The 20,886-nt window shown below is 49.0% G+C and overlaps 1 protein-coding gene across 11 annotated transcripts in view; it reads right to left on the bottom strand.

Annotated features, from left to right (window-relative positions):
• KMT2D (lysine methyltransferase 2D) overlaps nucleotides 1–20,886 on the bottom strand; it is a 123,713-nt gene that overhangs the window by 20,428 nt on the left and 82,399 nt on the right. For all 11 annotated transcript variants that reach the window (XM_061615444.1, XM_061615438.1, XM_061615436.1 and 8 more), the window contains 11 exons: nucleotides 19,158–19,334; nucleotides 18,286–18,434; nucleotides 13,580–15,768; nucleotides 10,751–10,874; nucleotides 10,020–10,110; nucleotides 9,764–9,827; nucleotides 8,633–8,865; nucleotides 5,049–7,940; nucleotides 4,573–4,716; nucleotides 3,112–3,276; nucleotides 704–860 (listed from right to left, as the gene is read on the bottom strand). In XM_061615444.1, coding sequence (XP_061471428.1) covers nucleotides 704–860; nucleotides 3,112–3,276; nucleotides 4,573–4,716; nucleotides 5,049–7,940; nucleotides 8,633–8,865; nucleotides 9,764–9,827; nucleotides 10,020–10,110; nucleotides 10,751–10,874; nucleotides 13,580–15,768; nucleotides 18,286–18,434; nucleotides 19,158–19,334 — 6,385 coding nt within the window. The remainder of the gene's footprint in view (nucleotides 1–703; nucleotides 861–3,111; nucleotides 3,277–4,572; nucleotides 4,717–5,048; nucleotides 7,941–8,632; nucleotides 8,866–9,763; nucleotides 9,828–10,019; nucleotides 10,111–10,750; nucleotides 10,875–13,579; nucleotides 15,769–18,285; nucleotides 18,435–19,157; nucleotides 19,335–20,886) is intronic.

Below are 20,886 nucleotides of genomic sequence, written 5' to 3'. Positions count from 1 at the left end.
TCATGGCTGCTTGGATCAATTTCAGGTTTTTGCAGTGCAAAGATGTGGATGCTGGTGGATGCTGCCTACCAAAGGTCTGCTTGACCCTTGCCTTTCTTGCTCAAATAGCATCAAATTGGCTAGGGAGATGACTGGCTAGTTTTGGGAGACAATCAGGATCTTGTTACAAGGAGGAATGATCCCAGTCCTCTCAACGGAGACAGTCATCTGTCCACTCCTAAGAAGCCTAATATGGACCCAAATGACCGTAATAACTATTGGCCAATCTCCCTGTTATGGGCAAGGTGGTCGAGGGGATGAATGCACAACTCCAGACACCTCTGAATGAAATGGATTCATTTAGACCCAAATTCAAATCATATTCAAAGCCCAGGGTTGGCAGTGAGTCTGCTTTGGTCACCCTGATGGTTGCCTAACACACACCTTCCTGCAAGCCCTTTAAACTTGCTGTGCAGATGAATACGGTTTACTACTAGTCACAAGGCAGCAGCCATCAACATTATGAATTAAATCCTGTCCCAAACCATTTCCACCTTATAGATTTATTTTACTTCTCTTCCACTAGAAACCTCAGAGGAGCCTATCTGGGTCTCCCCATCCAGAAATGGGTCAGATGTACACATGCTTAGCTTCCAGCAACCAAAACACTCGCAGGACATTCTAGAGTTCAACAGCACCACCTCTCCTCAGCCATTGGCCTTACCCTTTTGCGCTTCAGGCTCATGAGGCAGTGCTGGCTTCTTCAGCTGCTCCGACAGTTCCTCAGAAGTCATAACCCCATTCACCAGCTTTTGCTGCACAGAGGGAGGCGGTGTGGGCGGCAGTGAAGAAGGTGGCGTTGGTGGGTTGCTCAGGTTGTTCTAGGAGATCAGAGAAGTCTGTATCCAGCAGAGTGCCCCACCCAAACTTGAGGCATGTTAGGTTACTTCCCCACCCCACAAACCCACATTTTCATAGCTTGCTTATTTTACTTTGTGAGCCATCCAGAGAACTCTTTGTATCTTTGTTACAGGGTGGCCTATAAACAACATACATTATATAAAGAAATGAATACATTTAAGAGGTTCATATACTGTCCTTCAGCACTACTTCCAGAGGACAACTGGGCTTATATGGTCAAGGAGCAAGCTATGGCATGCTCTCCCCACTGAGGCTTGCCTGGGGCCTGCTTTGATATCATTTTGGTGCCAAGTGAAGTCTTTTTTTTTAGTTTCCCAGGCCTTTTAAACTGTGGCTGGCCTTGTTTAATATAGTGTGATTTTATTAGCTCGTCTTCCACTACTATGTAATCACTGTTGTTAGTTGCTTTATTATTTCTGATAGTCCTTATTTCTTAGTTGTGCCAGCCACCCTGGAAGCTCTTATGCACTGAAGCAGGAGTGGGGAGAATACAAACTTAATCATTTTTTTTTTTTAAATGGCATGACTTTGCCCAAGCAAGTGAAATGTCAACCCCTTAGCCCACTTGGCAATTTCCTTCTGTACCTCAAGTCCATCTGATGTCCTCTCCGTTGCCATCCAACTCTGTAACAGGCTAGACCAGGGGTGGGGAGCCTCCAGCCTGCAGGCCAGTCTTGGCCTGGCAGGGCTTCCAATTTGGTCCCTGAGGCTGGTCCCCTTAAACCGCACTCATCTCTCAAAGGGGTGGTGTCGGCTCATGGGCAGGGAAAGTGGATCCCTGCAGTAAGCAAGACTGACCTCTCCATGCATCAGCTGATCAATGGGGAGGTCAATCCTTCCCTGTTCCGAGGTTCCTTCTGAAAAGCAGCTGGTTGTTTATTTATTTATTATTTGATTTATATCCCACCCTTCCTCCCAGCAGGAGCAGGGCTGTGGAGCCAGTACGCCAGACCTTCGACTCCAACTCCTCTATTTTTCTACTGTCCGACTCCTTCATAAATGGCAAATGTATATTAACTAGTAAACACATTTACTGTAGTAAAATGGTAGCACATTTCATCACCACCACGTGAATCCAGAGCTTGGAAAAGTTACTTTTTTGAACTACATCTCCCACAAGCCCAATCCCTGGGGCTGATGGGAGTTGTAGCTTTAAAAAGTAACTTTTCCAAGCTCTGGATTCACATGGTGGTGATGAAATGTGCTACCATTTTACTACAGTAAATGTGTTATTACTAGTTAATTTACATTTGCCATTTATGAAGGAGTCGGAGTCAGAATTGGAGTCGGTACATTTCTACCGACTCCGACTCCACCCAAAATTGCTCCCGACTCCGACTCCACGACTCTGCAGGCCTGAGCAGGAGCTCAGGGTGGTTGTTGGGGGCTTGGGAACTGCTGCACAAGGGATATGACAGGTGAGGAGGACATCTCACCTGCCAATCATCTGACAGCATATGGCTGACAGGTGAGATGTCCCGTCCACCTGTCAAGCATGGCCTAGGGTAGGATGGGACCCAAAGATCTGGCCTGTGGACCCAAAAAAGGTCCCACACCCCTGTGGCTAGAGCAACATTCTGGAACTTGAAATTATCAGCGCTTCAAAAATGCACATGGAAACAGCAATGTGCAAACAGCGGGGGGATGCAGATGGCACAAAATGCGCAGCACACGTGGAGGGACAAGGAACAGTAAGCCACATACGATACGATGACCACAGGATAAAGGATCAGGAACTGGGAGTCCCAATGTGAGATCCAGTCCCCTAAGGAGTACCCATCTGTGCACACATGCCCCTCACCGCAAGCTGAAAGACGGTAAGGAAGGCATGACAGTTGTGGACATGGATGAGACTGCCAAAAAGCCCACTCAGGTGAGCTGCAGTCTGGTCATTCACCCTTCATGCCTCCCTTGCAATGGCTTGTTAGAAAACTAGTTGTTGGGCAAGACCATTTGGTGTCCATCCCTCACTAGAACTAGACACAAGCCTTCAGCAGCAATCCTCATCAACTTTTTCTTCCTTTTCTTTTTAAAGCACCCTCCCCTTCTCCTCTGCACATTAGGTGTTTTGCATTTGCTTATGTAGATTTGTCTTGGATCAAGAACAGCTCAAGGTTATATCAAAGGGATTCAAGAGTCCCTCCGCAGCATCCTTGCTCTGAACAACAGACTCTCCCAAGAGCACAGGAAGGAACACAGGGCTGGCCTTACCTTGGTAAGCAGCTGCGAGTAGTAGTCTGGAATGCTGTCCAGGGCAGCATTACCAAAAGAGCCCTTCAGCTGGCTCTTGCCATTGACTGGGCTGCTCCCAAAGGGGGGGAAAAGGTTGAAATTTGCTGTGATGACAGGTTCCATCAGAGGCAACAATGAGAGTTCCTGAGAGATAGCGAAACAGACAGAACTGAATCAGACAGATGCATCCACACACCAATGCATCCTAGAGCCTGTGCAAGCAGGCTTCTCATATGGGCCCCTCTCCAAGGAGATTCAGAATTAATTTAGACTCTGGAAGACCCATCTGCCAAATTTCATCCTCCGTAAATAATTCATTGAGAGGCAGCCTAGAAATTACCAAAAGCCACTACTCCCATGTGGCTTCTTCCCACATTACTCCAGTAATATTTGCATCCCCCCAAAAATCCCATGGGCATGTCCAGAAGGTGGGAAGCAATCACATTACTATTATTATGTGTATTCCACCCTTTCTCCTAGGAACTCATGGGTGTGTACATGGGGGACTATCCTAACCCTAAAACAATCCTGTGAGGATTGAAATACTGGGACTAACACAAGGTCGCCCTTCTGGCTTCATAAGGATTTAAACTCAGGTCTCCCCCAGTAGAGATCTCAAAGCTGTGCTGCACCTCCCTGACTCTCTTCCACCTTTGCCTTACATTGTTTCTGGATGCCCACCTAGGCACAAGAAGAAGCCACACAAGATTAGTTTCTACATCACTTCCAGTAACATATAAAGAGGTCTCCACAAATGTGACCCAGAATATACACCTGGTTAGGTTTATCTGCCTGCAACATTAATTAATTAATTAATTAATTAATTAATTAATTACATTTATATACTGCCCCACAGCCGAAGCTCTCTGGGTGGTTTACAGCAATTAAAACAATAAAAACAAATATACAAATTTTAAAACACACAAAAAAATTTAAAAACAGTTTTTTAAAAAATTAAAAACAATTTAAAAACATTTAGACTTTTCCACCATATTTCATAGGATGATATCCAACCAAGTGATATGCAGAGTGGAACCACTGAAATCAATGAACTTAACTCCACATGTTGCTGGAATAAATCTACCATCACCCCTGACCACTGCCATGCTCGCTGCGGCTGATGCCAGTTCAAAGTCCAACAAATCTGGAGGGCCCTTCCCTGGACTAAAGGATATTTTGCTTAAATACTGCCCTCATTGCTTATTTTCTTCTTTCTGGTTTTCTTAGACATATGGACCAATCGACATCCTAATCTGGAACCAAAACACATCCTCCCTTCTCTCTCTCTCTCATAAAGGAAGGTAACTCAAGTTCATCTCGCCTTTCTTTCCAGCAGGAGGAACTTCTGACCCCAGAGAGAAGCCTGGAGATAATTATTGAGTGGCTACCAGGCCTTTCAGCCAACCTGTCTTCCCATAGCAGCTATACACTAAAGAGTACCTGCTTGAGCTGTTTCATTAGGGCCTCATTGGACTTCACTCCATCCTCTTTGCGCAGCTTCTTACGAGAGTTGGCAACTCGTTCTCCAGCTTTCTGAGATCGCTTGGGCTTTGGTGGAGGGGGCTTCTTTGCAGCGAGCATGTCCTGTAGTGACCCCAAAAGGAGGGGGGGGGAAGGAGACACACAGACAGACATGGGTGAAGTTTTGCTCCCAAGTATATTTGACTTGGATCCTTTGAGTCTCCCTTCCTGGAGGTATCCAAAAACCCCTTCTCAATCCTCCCCACTCCAGCAGGACCAAACCTGAGCCAATCCACACTATATGCACAGCGAGGTGACAAAGTTATGGACTGTACTAGTTTAGGCTGCAGATGGGGAAGAGATGTATTTTTGAATGTTCCCCCATGTAAGTGAAATCTAACCAAATGCCCCTTTTACATCCCTACCAGACGCTCCTCCTCTCCATGTATGCTCACCTCTCGCATATCTACCGCCTGCAACCGGCCCTCCACCCCAGCAAGCTTGCTATCCACGTGCCCATTGACGTCACCCGAACGCTGCGTCGCAAGCGTTACGTTCTTAGCCCGCAACAGTTTCTGCAGCAAGAGGTGGCCAGCTTCGGTGCGGGTGAGGCTGTTCATGGCAGCGGGAACTGTGGCAGCTGTTGACACAGGATGCCCGTCCGCCTCGTGCTTGACAGGCTGGGCGCTGCTCATCAATGCGCACTGTGACACTTCTTCCTTGGGTTCCTGCTTGATGCAAACAAGGGAAGGGTCTCCTGGTGGTGGCAGGACTCTTCCTGCTGGGGGAGAAACAGATCCCACCACCTGCCCATTGACGGTGCCAGGCTCCACGGTCTCTTTGGTGGGGCACTCAGACTGTCTGAGGCCACAGGTTCCAGAAGCTGTTTCTCCCGCACTTGGAGGGGCAGGTGTTAGGTCAAGGGGCAGCAGGGGACTGGGAGTAGCAAGCTGGTGTTTTTGAGTGGGAGTCAGCTGCTGCTCGGGGCTTTTAGCCAGAAGCAAAGGGGACGGTCTCTTTGGTTCTGAAGGGCTAGGCTGCTGCTGCTGCTGCTGCTGCTGCGGCTGCGTATATGCCGTGCCAGTGATGCTCAAGGGGACAGAGAGAGCTTGAGGGGTAGGGAGTCTTAATATCCTCTGCTGTTGGGGACTGGGAGTTGCCTGCTGGCTCACTGGCACCTTCTGCTGCTCCATGGAGGCAGAAAAACCCTGCTCTGGACGAACTTGGAACACTGCAAGGGGCGGCTGCCTCTGTGCCTGCTGTCCCATAGTGCCCGGCAGGGAGAGATGTTGAATAGCTTGCTGACCTTGGTCAGGTGGTACCTGGGCCTGCCCTGGGTAGGGGCTGGCTTGCCGCAACACTTGGTTCTGATGTAGCAGATTCTGTTGGTGCCTTTGCATCAGCAGGGTCTGCAGTTGCTGCTGCTGTTGGGGAGTGAGGTTCCGCAACTGGGGTTTTTTGGAGATGACACCTTGAAGCTGGGCACAGATATGGCCCATTAGAGGGCTGGACAGGATGCTTTGGCCTTGTGGTGATGACTGCTGGACTGTCATGCCTTGCTGCTGCTGCTGCACCATCAGCCCTGATGTTTTGGAGGGCCCAGCTGGGCTCTGAAGGCGCTGCTGCTGCAAGTGGTGTTGGCCTGGTAAGCCTTTGGAAGGCTGCTCCAGGTTCTGGCCCATAATCCTTTGCACTTGGCTTTGCTGCTCCATCTGCTGGTTGAGCAAGTGGGGGCCCTGAGTTGGATCTTGATGCTGCTGCTGCTGCTGTGATGACACCTCTTGTTGCAGGATACCATCCATAGGCAGCTGAGCCCGCAATGGCTGCTGCAGGAGACTGTTTTGCGGCTGCTGCTGCTGCATCCGTAGCTGAACAGAGCCCAGCACATTTTGCTGCTGGGAACCCAAGAGCAGGTGCTGTGCCTGGCCCAGGTCAGCTGGCTGTTTCTGCTGCTCCCCATGCTGCTGGAGCATGAGTTGAGATGGCTGATCCTGAAGAGGGGCTCCATGGCTGGCCAACCCCTGCTGCTCTTGAGTGCTCATCTGCAGCTGCCCTCCCATCTCCTGGCCCACCAAATGGGGTCGAAGTTGCTGCTGCTGCTGCTGCTGCAGTACACCATCTGTCCCCTCTGGAAGCAGCATGGCAGTGCCTTCTGGCCTTCCTTGCTGTTCCTTGGCAGCCAGGCCCTGCTGTGATGGCGCTGGCTGCATTCCCTGAGTCAAGTGCAGTGGCTGGTTCAGAGGCCCGTGCTGCGCAAAGTGCTGGATAGGTTCGCCGGCTGTGCTCTGCCCCTGGGCCAGAGCCCCTGGCTGAGCAGCCTGCCCCAACAATCCTGGCTGGGAGGCCTGCCCCTGGCCCAAGGGCCCTGGCTGAGCAGCTGGCCCCTGGCCTAGGAGGGCTTGCTGCTGCTGCGCTATGGGGTTTTGCTGCTGCTGACTTAGCAAAGTCCTCTGCTGCCCAAGGAGCCCTGGCTGCTGCGGCGGCGGTGACAAAAGAAGCCGATGACCCATCATGCCTTGTGCCTGCTGCGCCAGCTGCTGCGGAGCCCGGTGCTGCTGTGGAGCCAACAGAATTTGTCTCTGTGAAGCCTGATGACCCATCACGCCCTGATGTTGCAGCATGGAGTGTCCTAGCATGGCTTGCTGCTGCTGCTGCTGTTGTGGAGAGGGCTGCTGGGCCGTGACTCCTGGCTGGTTGTTCAGCAGCCCTTGCTGCTTGGGGAGCAGGTTCTGGCTTGGTTGGGGCGTGGGTGGGGGAGGAGGGGGCTGGCCCATCAAGCCAGTCTGGCCTATAGTGCTTTGTTGCTGCTGCACCAAGACCTGTCCCATGAGGCTTTGCTGTTGATGCTGCACCGAGACTTGTCCCATGAGGCTTTGCTGCTGCTGCATTGTTATTTGTCCCATGAGGCTTTGCTGCTGCTGTTGCATTGACACTTGTCCTATGAGGTTTTGTTGCTGTAGTTTCTGGGCCAGTTGCAGCCTTTGCTGCTGCATCTGCCTCTCCTGCAAAAGACGGTTGCTGGAGAAGAAGTTGTTAGAAACGGAACCCCCTGATGGCTGCTGCGGCTGCTGCGGCTGCTGCGGCTGCTGCCCCATAAACGACAAGCTCTGTTGTACAGCCATGGTGGCAGCTTGAGGCAGACGCAAGCCACTTGCCTGGCCTGCTAGGCCTTGGGGCCCCTGCTGGAGGCCGTGTGCAGAAAGAAGCTGGCCAGGGAGCTTGGCCATGAGGCGGGGGCTTTGCGAGGGGCTGAGGGCCAAGACAGTGGAGGTTTGTTGCTGATGCTGCTGTTGCTTGTTGCGATATTCAGCCATGAGGCTGGTATGCTCCTTCTGTTGTTTCCGAACCTGTCAGGGAGATGGAGAAGGCAACATTATTGCAGAAAAAACCATCTAATGCTTCCTCCGGAGGAGGTAAATGTGCTCAAACAAGAATTAGGGACCAGAAGCAGCTGCCTTATACTGAGGCAGAACATTGGTCCATCTAGACCAGTACTGTCTATACTGACTGGCAGTGGCTTTCCAGGATTGAACCTGGGACATTCTGCATGCAAAGCAGATCTCTACCATTGGGCGATGGCTTTCCCCAAGCTCTCTCTCCCTCTCTCTTTTTTTTAAACGGAAGCCAAAGCATACTTAACTGCTTCTTCATATCTTACGCTTCAGCAGTGGCCAAGTGAGAGCATAACATATGCAAAGACCTGACGATACCAGCTGCACCATTCCAATCTTCCCCCTCCCCCCCCATGCAAATATCCCATCTCCACTAGGACGTCTGCCTTGCAGACACTACTGATTTCTCCCTTAATGTACCGCCAACTTCAAAGTCCCCATTCTCAACTCAGTCTTTAGCTTCCTGTACAAGCTGACGCACACTCTCTCTCTTCTAGTGTCCCTCCTCTCTGAAAGAGGCCCAAAAGCACGGGGCTTTTTTGCCCGTCCAAAGTTCTCCAGTCCCCTGCAGACCCCTTTAAGCTCTCGGCCACGGCAAAAGCAGTACCTTCAGACTAAACCAACGCAAGCATTTGTGGATGCTGTACCTGCTCCAGCTGTTTCTGGATCTTGCTTTGCTGCTCAGTCACCAGCTTGAGCTTCTCAGCATCAGCCTCGGGGAACTCACGGCCAGCCTTTTTAGCTGTTCTCTGCTTGGCACACAGGGCCTTGCGGGACTTGCGGTGCACACCTATTTGCTCCTCCAGCACCTTCAGCTGCATCTGGAGGAGCTGCTGAGTGTGGAAAAGCCACTCTTCGTACTGACGCTGATCAGCTTCATCTGGGGGATGAGAGACACTGATTTTTGGAAGCTGGAGACACGCAAGACAGACCAGGTCATATTTTTGCAGACACAGAAAAAGCTGCAATGCCTCGCATCTCCACTCAATATACACTGCACAAACCAATATACACTATGCAAGTGTGCTTGTCTGGCGTCAAGGCTTCCAGTATGCAGACTTTATCTGGATACTGGAGATCCTGCAGAACCTGCATCCCAACTACGCCCAACCCTGAGCAGTATGATGGTAACGAGTACACAGACAAATGTGGAGCAAAAGGCAGGCATGACTGGGGGGATGTGTCAAGATCACAAGGGAAGGACACAAAGCCACGTACAGATCTCCTACTATCCCTCCAATGCCACCTCCCCCCACCATTTTTATTTGTTGGAGTATCAAAAGACACAAATCCTTTGTCTACAACAGTTCTTGTGCATGCATGACCACAGCAACCCACGTGCCCCCAAAGTGCAACATATCCAGGCTGCAACAGCACTAGTGTATCCACTGCAGCTCAGAGCCTCTCCATTACAACAGTTGTAAACCTACACATTCATCATCCCACGAAACCCATCAGTTGCCCCTTAGACACTTTTTAAATTATTATGCACAGTTGTCACATGCTTAAAAAGCACCAGAGGGATAGAATTCCCCTCCTTTCCCCCTCCCCACATTCAGTAAGATGCGAGTACGTAGGGATCCTCACATTTCAGAAACAGTGTTTGGAAACAAGAGGCTGGTGTTAATCCAGATTAAGCTATCTGGAATAAACGGGTACAAGGCTGTGCATGCAAGAGCCTGGATGAGCAAGACATAGCGCTGGAGCATTACCCAAGGAAAAGCAACCCACGGCCCTTTCAAGTAAAACCCCTCAGACCTGGACTGTCAACTACTCACTGATGACTCCTTGTGCAAAAGTGGGTGGGTTTGGTCGAGCCTGCGCTGGGTCGCTGCTCCGTTCCTGCAAGGGATTGGTGGGAATCAGAATACCTGCAGTCAAGCCTGCCACAATTGTCCCCTGCCCCCACTATAATTCAACATAAACTCTTTGACAATACCAAACAAGCCTGTCATAAGAAAAGCCCTAAACCAAAGTTAGCTCTCCTCAAGTGGAGAACTGGAGCTTGCAGAAGGCTTGCCAAGCACTGCTCACCTGTCCTCCAGAGCCAGGCAGGATGTGGTTCTGCATTTCAGATGATGATGAAGCTCCGGACAACCTCTGAGCCAGCAAGGAGACTTGTTGTCTAACCGGAGGTGGTGGCGGAGGGGGGCGGGGGAGAGGAAAAAAATATATACAGAATGAAGCCAATATTGGCCTAGGAGGCAGACTTCCAAAAACCTTAAAACCAGAGCCTCCCAAAGCAAGCCCTTCCAAACCAAGAAAGCAAAAACAAACTAACCATTCTTTGAACTTCTCTTAATGAAGTAAAGGCAACACAAAAGAAAAAGGGGTTGGTCACACTTTTCCTGGGGAAGCGAGGGACCGCAAGATGGCATGCCCCCTTCTTATGTTCCCAGTACCCCAGTGGAGGAACTTCATATATCAAACAACCTCCTCTGCTCCAAGGCCTTAAAATTATTCCGTTGTCATTCACCAGCATGAATTAAATACAAGCTAAGAAGCACACGGCTATTTATTTTACAAGGTGACAGTGGCTACAGTATATGGAAGCTGGGATAGCTGGGACAGACCCATCATCTGTCCCCTGCCAGAAATAAAAATGCATATACAAGCTTTGAGTTTGGTGGTGAAAGTAGGTAGCAGGAAGGAGTTTGATGCTCCCTAGTAATTGCTGTTGCCTTTTCAAGGAGACCCCTTCCAGGCTTTGAGAACCCTGGCTCTAAAGCCATACTTCTGCCTCAACGTCCTGGCTGGGTACTTACCTATTCATGCCAGGAGCCACCCCAATGGTGCCCTGTGCCATGACCTTTTTGATACCTTTCAGAGCCACCATCTTGGCCTTGGCAATGGGATCCATGATGTCCTCAGTAGCAAATTTATCTAGATCTGTACAGCGGACCGGGGGGGTGGGTGGGTGGGAGAAAAGAAATCCAAGAAGTAATCGGGTTAGAGGTGACTCCTTCACATCCTCTCATGCTCTACCACACAACGACAGAGCTCTTCTAGAGGTTGGGAGCCTCAGGGTCAGGGGCTGAGAGCAACCCTGCAGGCCTCTCTATCCAACCCTTGGGACTCTCCCCCAGACCACACCACACACACACAACCCCACTAGCCCTGCACCACCCTCAAGTGCTTTTGCCCGGCTGCAATGTGTCCTTGATCATACAGGATAGTGTGTGAGAGTGTGTGCGCGTTTGTAAGTGTGTGTAAAGGTGTAGAAACCTCTGACTTTTACGTGGCTAGAATGTAGCCTATTGTGGAAAGGAATGAGATATCCATTACTCCTGCCCACTTTTGTCTTTGGTCTAGCCCACCAGTGACATGCGGCCCCCAAAGGCCACCATGAGGGAATGTGGCCCTTGGGCTGAAAAACACTCCTCACCCCTGCTATATGCATCACTAGCTTCCTAACATTAGAGCTCTTCTAAGCATATATTTTGCCTAAAACAAACACGCTGGTAATATTGAGAAATGCCATACACTCTGCCAAAGGGCAGTTGGAAGCCAGACTTCCACCAACAACAATGTATGGCCTAGGGTGGTTTTAGGCTACCATTTGCAAGGTAGAATCACTTGAACTTGCTGCATGCCAGCTCTCATCGCAGAGTCATTCATCCACATGTTCCACCCATGTGGCGAAGTGAATATTAAACACACACATCACACACGCTTACTTTGCTGGGCTTCTAAGCAGAGATAACTAATCATCACTTCAGGCAACCAACCGCATTCATTAATTTGGGGAGTTAGATCTGCCACCATGCAGATGCTATATCCCCAAAACACTGGGGTCCAGGAACATCTTGGAGATAGGGCTACGATGCTCAGGCTATGTGGTTCCTTTATATCAACAGATGGGACAGACAGGTGAGTTGCATAAATTAAATCCAGACATTTGGGTCCCATTCAGTAAAACAGAGATGGGGAAGCTGTGGCTCTTGAGGTGTTGGCTAGAATTCCCATCATCCCAGACCACTGGCAGTACTAGCTGGGGTTGATGAAAGAGTCAGGAATCCAAAAACTAAAGGAGGGCCACAGGCTCTCCATTCCAGAAATCAAAGCCCTCAAGCAGTCCACAGATTGAAGACAGTTCTTTCAAAGCAGGGGTGATTAACCTTTATTTTCAGGCTGAGGATCATATTCACCCATGTAAAACCGGATGAGGCAAAAAGGTGGTAGGTCTCAGGGCTGCCTTCCAAAAGGTAACCCACAGGAAGCAGACAGTGATTTAAAATAATTTTTAAAAATGACTTTTTTTTAGAAAACTGATGCCTTTGAGGGGCTTGGGGGGCACAAAAAAAAATCTTTCGGCATCACAGCAGGGTGCCTACAGAAAAAATGAGTCAACTAAATAAAATTAAAATAGTTTAAATTTTTAAAATGAACAAATTTTGGGGAGACCTTGATACAGCCACAAAAAATATTCTGGCATTAAAGCCAGGCATCTACTAGAGTAGCCAGCGCTTTTAAAAAACATAATGCAAAATGGGAGGGGTCTTGGGGGTCACAAAAACTTGGGGGGCAGCAATGACCGATTTGCTGTAGGTTAGCCACCCTTAGGTTACGAAAACCAACTCACTGGTTTTATTTTTTAAGCAATTAAATCACCCAATTGTATTTAAATAAAATGTATGCACTACATACATCACCTGGATGAATGGTATTCATTTGACGCTTCTGGAGGAAACAGCGTTCCACCCCACTTCCCCGCCCACGTCAGCTGCCACCCAGACCGTGAAGCACATCATTGTTGTTGTTGTTGTTATGTGCCTTCAAGTCGATTACGACTTATGGCAACTCTATGAATCAATAGCATCTGTCATGAACCACCCTGTCCAGATCTTGTAAGTTCAGGTCTGTGGCTTCCTTTATGGAATCAATCTATCCCTTGTTTGGCCTTCCGCTTTTTCTACTCTCTTCAGTTTTTCCCAGCATTATTGTCTTTTCTAGTGAATCATGTCTTCTCATGATGTGTCCAAAGTATGATAACCTCAGTTTCATCATTTTATCTTCTAGTGATAGTTCTGGTTTAATTTGTTCTAAAACCCAATTATTGGTCTTTTTCGCATTCCATGGTATGCACAAAGCTCTCCTCCAACACCACAGTTCAAATGTTTATTTTTCTCTTATCCACTTTTTTCACTGTCCAACTTTCACATCCATACAGAGAGATAGGGAATACCATGGCCTGAATGATCCTGACTTTGGTCTTCAGTGATACATCTTTGCATTTGAGGACCTTTTCTAGTTCTCTCACAGCTGCCCTCCCCAGTCCTAGCCTTCTCCTTGACAAGTTCAATGTTCTCATTGTGAACTTTAAAGTTACATAAATTTTCTATTGTCGTTACATCATGCTATCTGCTAATCCGATAAGGAAAAGTCACTTCCAAGTCCTCCCCCCCCCCGTCTTATTGGGTTCAGTGAGGATGCAGCTGGTGCATTTGTGGGAAAATGCACACTGGTCGGCCCCCACCTCCCAACAATCAGTGAGGTGCCAGATCTTAATTTGAATTTTAAGCTTTATTCACACCACCCTGGTAACAAACAGACTGGAACAGGCTGATGTAGAGAAGCCCTCTCCTATCTCTTACCTGTATCTGGGAAGAAGCTGTTAGCCAGCTGCTGCGGCTGTTGCTGCGGCTGTGGCTGCGGCTGTGGCTGCGGCTGCTGCTGTGGCTGCTGCTGTGGCTGCTGCTGTGGCTGCATCACAACTTGCTGTGGCTTAAGTCCCATCATCTGTTGCTGTTGCTGCTGCTGGATCCCAGGCATGGGCTTTTGGGCTAAGACCTGCTGCTGGTTCTGTTGGCTGTGTGCTGCCTGGATGCCATGCTGGGTGGCAATCATATGAGCCTGGTTCTGAGTTACTCCCATATGTGGGGCTAGTACTTGGCTTTGCTGGGGACCAGCCAGACGCTGTTGCTGCTGCTGCATCAGTTGCTGGTTGGCTACCATACCCTGTTGCCTGGCCACTATGCCCAACTGAAGCTGTTGCTGGGGGCTCACCAGCTGCCCCTCATGAGGCTGGGTAGGGGCAGCAGAGTGAGCCAACATGGTGTGGGCCTGGAGGTGCTGCTGGGAGCCCCCTGGCATTTGGGCAGACATCTGCTGCTTCTTCTGCAGCTCCTTCTTCTCATGCTCCAGCAGATCTTCAATCAGGAGAGGCAGCTCACTGGCTACCAGGGAGCTTTCCATCTTGTCCAGATCATCAGCTGGAGAGTGGTGTTGAGCATTAGCCAGGCTCAAGGGCCCTCCATCCAGGTCAAACTTTTCCAGGATGGAGTTGTTGGCATTGGCCATCTGGACAGGAGCAAGTGGTGGGCGACTTGGAGTGCCATAGAGGACCTTATCCGAGATGGAAGTATGGCTGTTGCTGTGGAATTGGGTCATGCTGAGCCGTCCCCCACCAGGGCCCATGAGGTTCTGGTTGGGCTTGATGTTTACTACTAAAGTGGTGGCCATTTTCTCAGCTCCTTCAGACTTGACAGGAAGCTTCTCTGAGGTGCTGGTGTTGAACTGGCAAGGTGAGGACTTCAGGCAGCCTTCCTCTATCTTGGGCTTGATATCAGCTGGTAGGCTAACCATTTTGCTATCCAGCATGTCACTGTGGGCCTTCAAAGTTGACAGGATGGTGGAGGATGGCACCCCTGCAGCAGAGGATGAGCAGGGAACATGGAGGAGGCCAAGCCCTTCTTTCGCTTTGGGCATATCATCTCTGGGCAGTGATGCCGCCTTTGGCTCACCTGGCTTGCCAACACCAGCAGAAGGAGCATCCTTGAGGTAGGGTCTGGCAGAGGGCTCTTTCTTTAGCAGATCCTCACGTTCGGCCTTCTCATTTGCAGATTCCACTAATCGCAAGTGCTCGTTGAAGATGTCTTTCTTGTCCCCGGTGTCCAGTTCTGGGTCCGTGTAAGCCAACAAGTCAAATTCATCACCATTCAGCAGGTCATCAAGGTGTGGGTCATTGGTTTCCAGGTTATCCAAGTTGCCAAGGTCATCATCACCCTTGGCGACATCCGGATCAAGACTCAAGTTGGCCAAGTCATCGTCATCCTCCAGATCTTTGTGGGAATCAAAGTCGTCATCTAAATCTGGCTCCACCGGCACCTCACAGGGTAACTGCCTACCAGCCAAACTTAACTGATTCTTGCCAGCAGCTGGGGCAGCGTCAATGGTAGTTGGGGTGATGGATACATCTTTCGGGACAGATGAGGAGAGCGGTCGGGGTGGGATATGTTGCATCTCCAAGTTGCCAGGGGGCAGAATCAACTGGGGCACGGCCTTGGCATGGGGGTGATGGCTGTTGCTCATCTCCGATCCCTGCTGGGGAGATGATGAAATGGGGACTGGTATCTTCTGGGTTTGTATGCCTTGGCTTCCCAGGACAGGAGCCTGCATGGGCGTAACAGAAGCTTTGAGAGCCTGGTTGGTGCTGTCATTTCCAGGCAAGAAGAATCTGGGCCGAGCCTGTGGGCTTTGCTGGACAAAGGTGGGTCCTGCACCACTCCCAAGCACCCCCTTCTGGATGTTGTGCCGTAGTTCAATGAACTGGGCTCCCAGTGTGCCAGCTGAAGCCTGAAGCTGCTCGCCAGGGCCTGGCAGGCGTGGGGCAAGGCCTCCCAGGGCTTGCCGGCTTAAGTCTTGGGTGGGCACCTGGGGAAAGCGGGAAGGGACAGGGAGACGCATGGACAGTGCTTGCTGCTGCTGCCACATCTGCTGTTGTGGAGACGGGGCTTGGAAGACACCGCGGGGATAAAATGGCTGTGCGGTGGCCACTGAAGGCCTGGAAGAGGAAGGAACAAAGGAGAACGAAAAATGTCAGCACCAGGACACAGATGGGGACTCTCAGGTAGCCCTGTAACATAATCGCTTTCCACAGGTTGACAAAAGGCTACTTTCAATGCTGCTCAAAGACAATCACAGCAACTCCTTTGAGAAACATCTGAACAAGTTGTGAACATCCTTCGTGAACACACCACATGCGATTATGCTCCTCAGGCTCACAAGTCCCACAAAGCTGCTTCTTAAGCCCTGAAGTTCAAAGGTCCACAGGGCTAGTTGTAAAGGAACAATTTATTCAGAAACAATGCCTGCATTCTTTTGCCAAGATGGGAATGACTCACGGCAGTTCATCTTGTATGTTTAAAAACACAGAGCAAGAAGCAACTTTCACTCAGCTGCTTCACCTACCAAAATAAGGTTACATGGCATTCAGTTGCTGCCTGCCCTTAAAACAACAGACTGTCAGGCACATCCTGTACAGTAGGGCCCCACTCATATGGGAGGTTCCGTTCCAGGCCCCCGCCGAAAAGCAAAAACCGCTGGAAAGTGGGGCCCTACTTAGCTGTAGTGCGTGAGCTCCCCGTGCTACAGCTGATTAGCTGTAGCACACAATCCACTGTAGCACACTATAGCTGTAGTGTGCAAGCTCGCTGATCTCGCGCTACAATTGATCAGCTGGAGCGCGGGGAACTCGCACACTACAACTGATTGCCCTGCTGGCACCACCGTATAAGCGGAACGCTGACAAGCGGGGCCCTACTGTAACCTTTAGTGAGGCTGGAAGTTTGGGGGCTAAGCTGCCATCAACTCTATGACCCAACCTGCCCCAGCGAAGTTACTTATCTTTTAGGTTAATGCTGTTTCAGACTTCAAAAGAAGCCTGTTGTAATCAGAATATTAAAAAGGACTGCCTCCTCCCACAGAATCCAACCAGTCCACTGAGATAAGCATAGGAAGGCATGCTATGTGTTCTGTCATCTTCTAAGGTATGAGATATGACTGGCTGTCAAGGACGTTTCTCTGTTGCCACAACCAGGCTGCAGAACTCCCTGTCCATTTAAGGATTTTTTTGGGGAGGAGGCAGCTAAATCCTTTGAGTGAGTGGGGACAACAGACACAACAGACATTCAAGCTGTCCATTGGTTTTTTTTACTGTTTTTGTCAATTTACCATCTGTACCTCCTGCAGTCACCACCCATTTCAGACACAAGGCTAAGCTGTGGTTTAACATTATGTAACATCTGGTCAGTTGTTGTACATTATGTAAACAAGCAGAAATGAGTTTTGCATTCACATGGCTCCCTCCTCCCCCTTTGGTGAAACCATAAAGAAGAGACTGGAAGAATCCACTTCCTGTTTTTAAAAATGAACCAGAGTTTTATCATTAGGCCTGTATTAAAAGGAACTATGGCCAGTTTCAACTGTGGATGATTCAGTAAACCATATGCATGCTTTGCGATCCTGATTTGTTCACTAGCCACAGTTAATTAACAACCATAGTTCCCGCCAGCTCAGACATAATGATAAACACCACTTTGTTTAAAATCAGGAGAATACAGAGGGAAGCACATAAGCCCAAGACTTACTTCTGTTCATTCATGTAACCCTAAACTATGGTTTAGTTTTACATCTGAAACAGACAGACAGCTATAGGTTTCTGGATCCTACTGTCCAGGTCCATGGGGGGACTGGGATTTGGTTGGATTAATTCTAAATTCAAGCCTACTTCCAAGCTTTGCACCCAATCACTTTTCTCCAATTTGTCAAAATCATTCACTTCTCTCTGATCATGTGATACTCCTCCTTAAATCTCTACATAGGCTTCATGTTTCTTTCTATGTCCAAAGCAAACTCGTCCTTCCTTTCAAAAACTCTCTGTAGCCCCTTGCCCACCTTTCTTCTTGCCCCTTATCCCCCTCTGTGATCTTTGTTCAGTTTCCCCAAAGCCTCCTGCTCTCTGTAACAACCCTACTCATCCTTCCTTGATGATCTCACGCACACCTGCCACCCAATTATCCCTGGGATGCCCTCTTAGAACACCTACATGGTGCTATCTCTCTCGGTTCCTTTTAATCCCTCCTCAAAACCTTCCTTTTTTCGATAAAACATTCTGCTTTTCCCCTTAGTTCTCATCCCCAACGGAAACAAAGCCTGCTTACATTTGTCCCACATAGACCCTTGCCTCTCTCCACCTATCACCACCACACTTCACCCACTTTGTCATCTTTCCCCTCTGTCAAAACATGCTTTGTAAGCTCTTGGGGGCAGAAATTTATCTTTTTTGTTTATGCTGCTGTTCATTGATGGTGCATACCACACACACAGGGAAATTTCTTTGTGCATACAGCCTGGATTTCCAAGTAAGGTAGGGAAATCTAGTCTGCCTCAGGTGAATGCAGTAAACAGGTTAGTGTAAGGAATAAAGGGGAGGATTCCACCGACAAGGAATCTCCTCCTTTCCCTGCCCTCTATTATTCAGCTGCTGGGTCTAGCCTTTCAGTGACAGCATAAGACTCACCTTCCATTGATATCCATGGTAGAAGGGGTGGCTGCTGGAGGGGGCCGGGTAAGTCGCTCATCCTGCACATAGGGTGCCTGCACCATCACTCCACTGGGCAGTTTCGTCCCCCCTTGGGTGCTACCCAGGCTGCCAAAGATTCCTTTGTCCTGGGGAAAGGAGGAGAGACACAGGCCATGCGTATGCCTATTACTGTGTGACAGCATGTTCTCGGAGGGAAGGGGGGGCTCCCTAGGAAACCCATAATATGCCAAGATCACTGCAAGAAGAAATGTAAGGCAGTTCATGCAGATTATGGAGGTTTAGGGGACTGAGCCTTTAAATGTCCGCCTTCCCGGGCCTCAGTGGCACAACCTTGGACTCATAAATACATAGGAAGGCTAGTTTATACCAAGCCAGACAACTGGCGCATCTAGTCCAGCAGCAGCAACTCCGCTATGAGGAAATGTTATAAAATCTTGGGGGAGGACGGTCATTTAGGGAAAAAAGGAGAGTAAAGGGGGATATGATAGAGGTGTATAAGATTATACATGATGGATGTGGAAAAAGTGAATAGAGACTTTTTTCTTCCTCCTAATACAGAACCCATGCCTTTTAAGTCCACAAGAGTTTTGCTTCTGAATTAACCCTTAAAATTGAGTCAAAGTGAGCAGAGACGAGTTTTGGGTGCTAATCCGCACCAATGTCCCACATGACGTTAATTCATGCTGTCATATTGCCACACCAGGAGAACTACAAACTGTTGTCTTTTTAAAGACATTGTTGAAAACTGGAATTCTTTCAGGAGATACACCAGGACTCTATGTAAGAAGCTGGAACCCACAATTTGCAGTGCAGTCATCGCTGGGCACCCTCCCTGGCCACACACGTACCTGGGCTGTTGGATAAGGAGTCATGCTCCGATTCATCTGCTCAAAGCCCTGCCCGCTGCTCTCGGGGTTCCACGATGCCTGGGTGTTGGTGGCTGCAGCAGCTGCACTCTCCTTCTCTTGCCTTAAGTTGTTCCTCTGGATCTGCTGACGGATAAGCAACTCACGAAGTCTCTGCCGCTGATGGAGGTACCAAAGAGACAGGGCACAGACTGTTAGCCTGCTGTGAGCTCAAAAGTCCTTCTGTCCCCTTTTCTGGGTACATTTCTGTTCCTCCAGTAAACATTCTTTCCTCCCATTCTCCGCCCCCCCCCGCCTTAGTACATGTCTCAGACTCTGAAATTGCAAACCCTAAGTTCTGCTAGTACAGTGGTTCCCAATGTTTTTCCCCCATGGACTACTCAAAAATTGCATAGTCTTGGCGGCGACTTAATGATTTTTCTGCCTGTAGTAGCAGTTGTAGTGCGTTGTTCTAGATGCTGTAGAATTCCTGATTGCATTTGTATTGCTTCTTTTGTTTCTTGTATTGTATTTTATTGTATTACAACTTACATTCCATAGAATTCAAACTGCATTACAAGAAATAAACGCAATAAAAACGTTAAAAACCAGTAAGTGTATTTAATGAGGACATGCCACAGACCACCTGAATGAAGTGCACAGACCACTAGTGGTCCACAGAGTAGGTTAGGCTGCCTACATTCAACAGACCTGTATGATTTTGGGACTTCATCATCTCTGCAAGTTGGGTGTGAGCGCATGCATGCACAGCAGTAAGAACTGGACTGGTGAACGAGAGCTGGGACTCCCATGCCATATCCATAAAGCATTACTCAGAAGTAAATTTTTCAACTACCACAGTCCAGGGCTCCCTGCTCATAATAATGAGCGCTGGAATCCCTATTCTGCCATTAAGCATGTAGCCTGCACTGAAAAATATGTGAGAATCTGGGTAGGTGTACTGCCATTACGTTTCAAAAACTGAACATATTGAAAAAGTAAATTCTCACGCATTTATTACATTTCACCCAAGAATATCTGTGGATAGACAGAAATCTGACAAATCGGATGATGCGGCTGTCGCATGTGGGTGAAGCAGCTTGTGTTCCCGTGTGCAACCTCCCCTGGCTTTATTTTAAGTCACATTTTACATAACTGCACTGTCCCAGGGGACAAATGCGTATTAGCACCAACCGTTGTGAAAAGAACAAAAAGGTCGATCGAGGACACCAGCAGATACTGCTGTGGATTTCAAAAGGGCAGCCAAATTACTTCAAGGGGAGCCCAGCACATGCAGCCACACACAAAAAAAGAAACACGGACGAGGAGCAGAATATGCAAGCCAGATAGGTTCTAAATAAAGTGGAATAAAATATAACCAGTGCAAACACGATGAAAGAGCCAAGACTCCAGGGTTCTATATACAGCTCTTTGGTTTATTTAATGGAAATAATGTCAACTGTATTTCTCTAAGGATGTTGTCAGGCTGTACTTCACAGTGCTATCCGCCAACAGGTGGTGCTGCAAACTAGAGTGGGATGAGAGGCTGGTGCCACTAGTGGCCACCTTCCTCCTCCTTGGCTAGCCTGGTGAAAGGGAAAAGTTGGGAGGGGAGGTGAAGAACTCTTTCTCCCCTTCATCCCACTATTGCTGCTTCCGCCGCCATTACCCCCATTGGCAAGGGGAGCACAAAGAGGAGACAAAGACTCCCCCCCCCACTACCACGGCTGCT

This window comes from Rhineura floridana, chromosome 3 (assembly GCF_030035675.1).
Source record: "Rhineura floridana isolate rRhiFlo1 chromosome 3, rRhiFlo1.hap2, whole genome shotgun sequence".
Taxonomy (NCBI): domain Eukaryota; kingdom Metazoa; phylum Chordata; class Lepidosauria; order Squamata; family Rhineuridae; genus Rhineura; species Rhineura floridana.
Note: the sequence above shows the minus strand (reverse complement) of the source record. Positions and strands in the feature narration are given on the sequence as shown.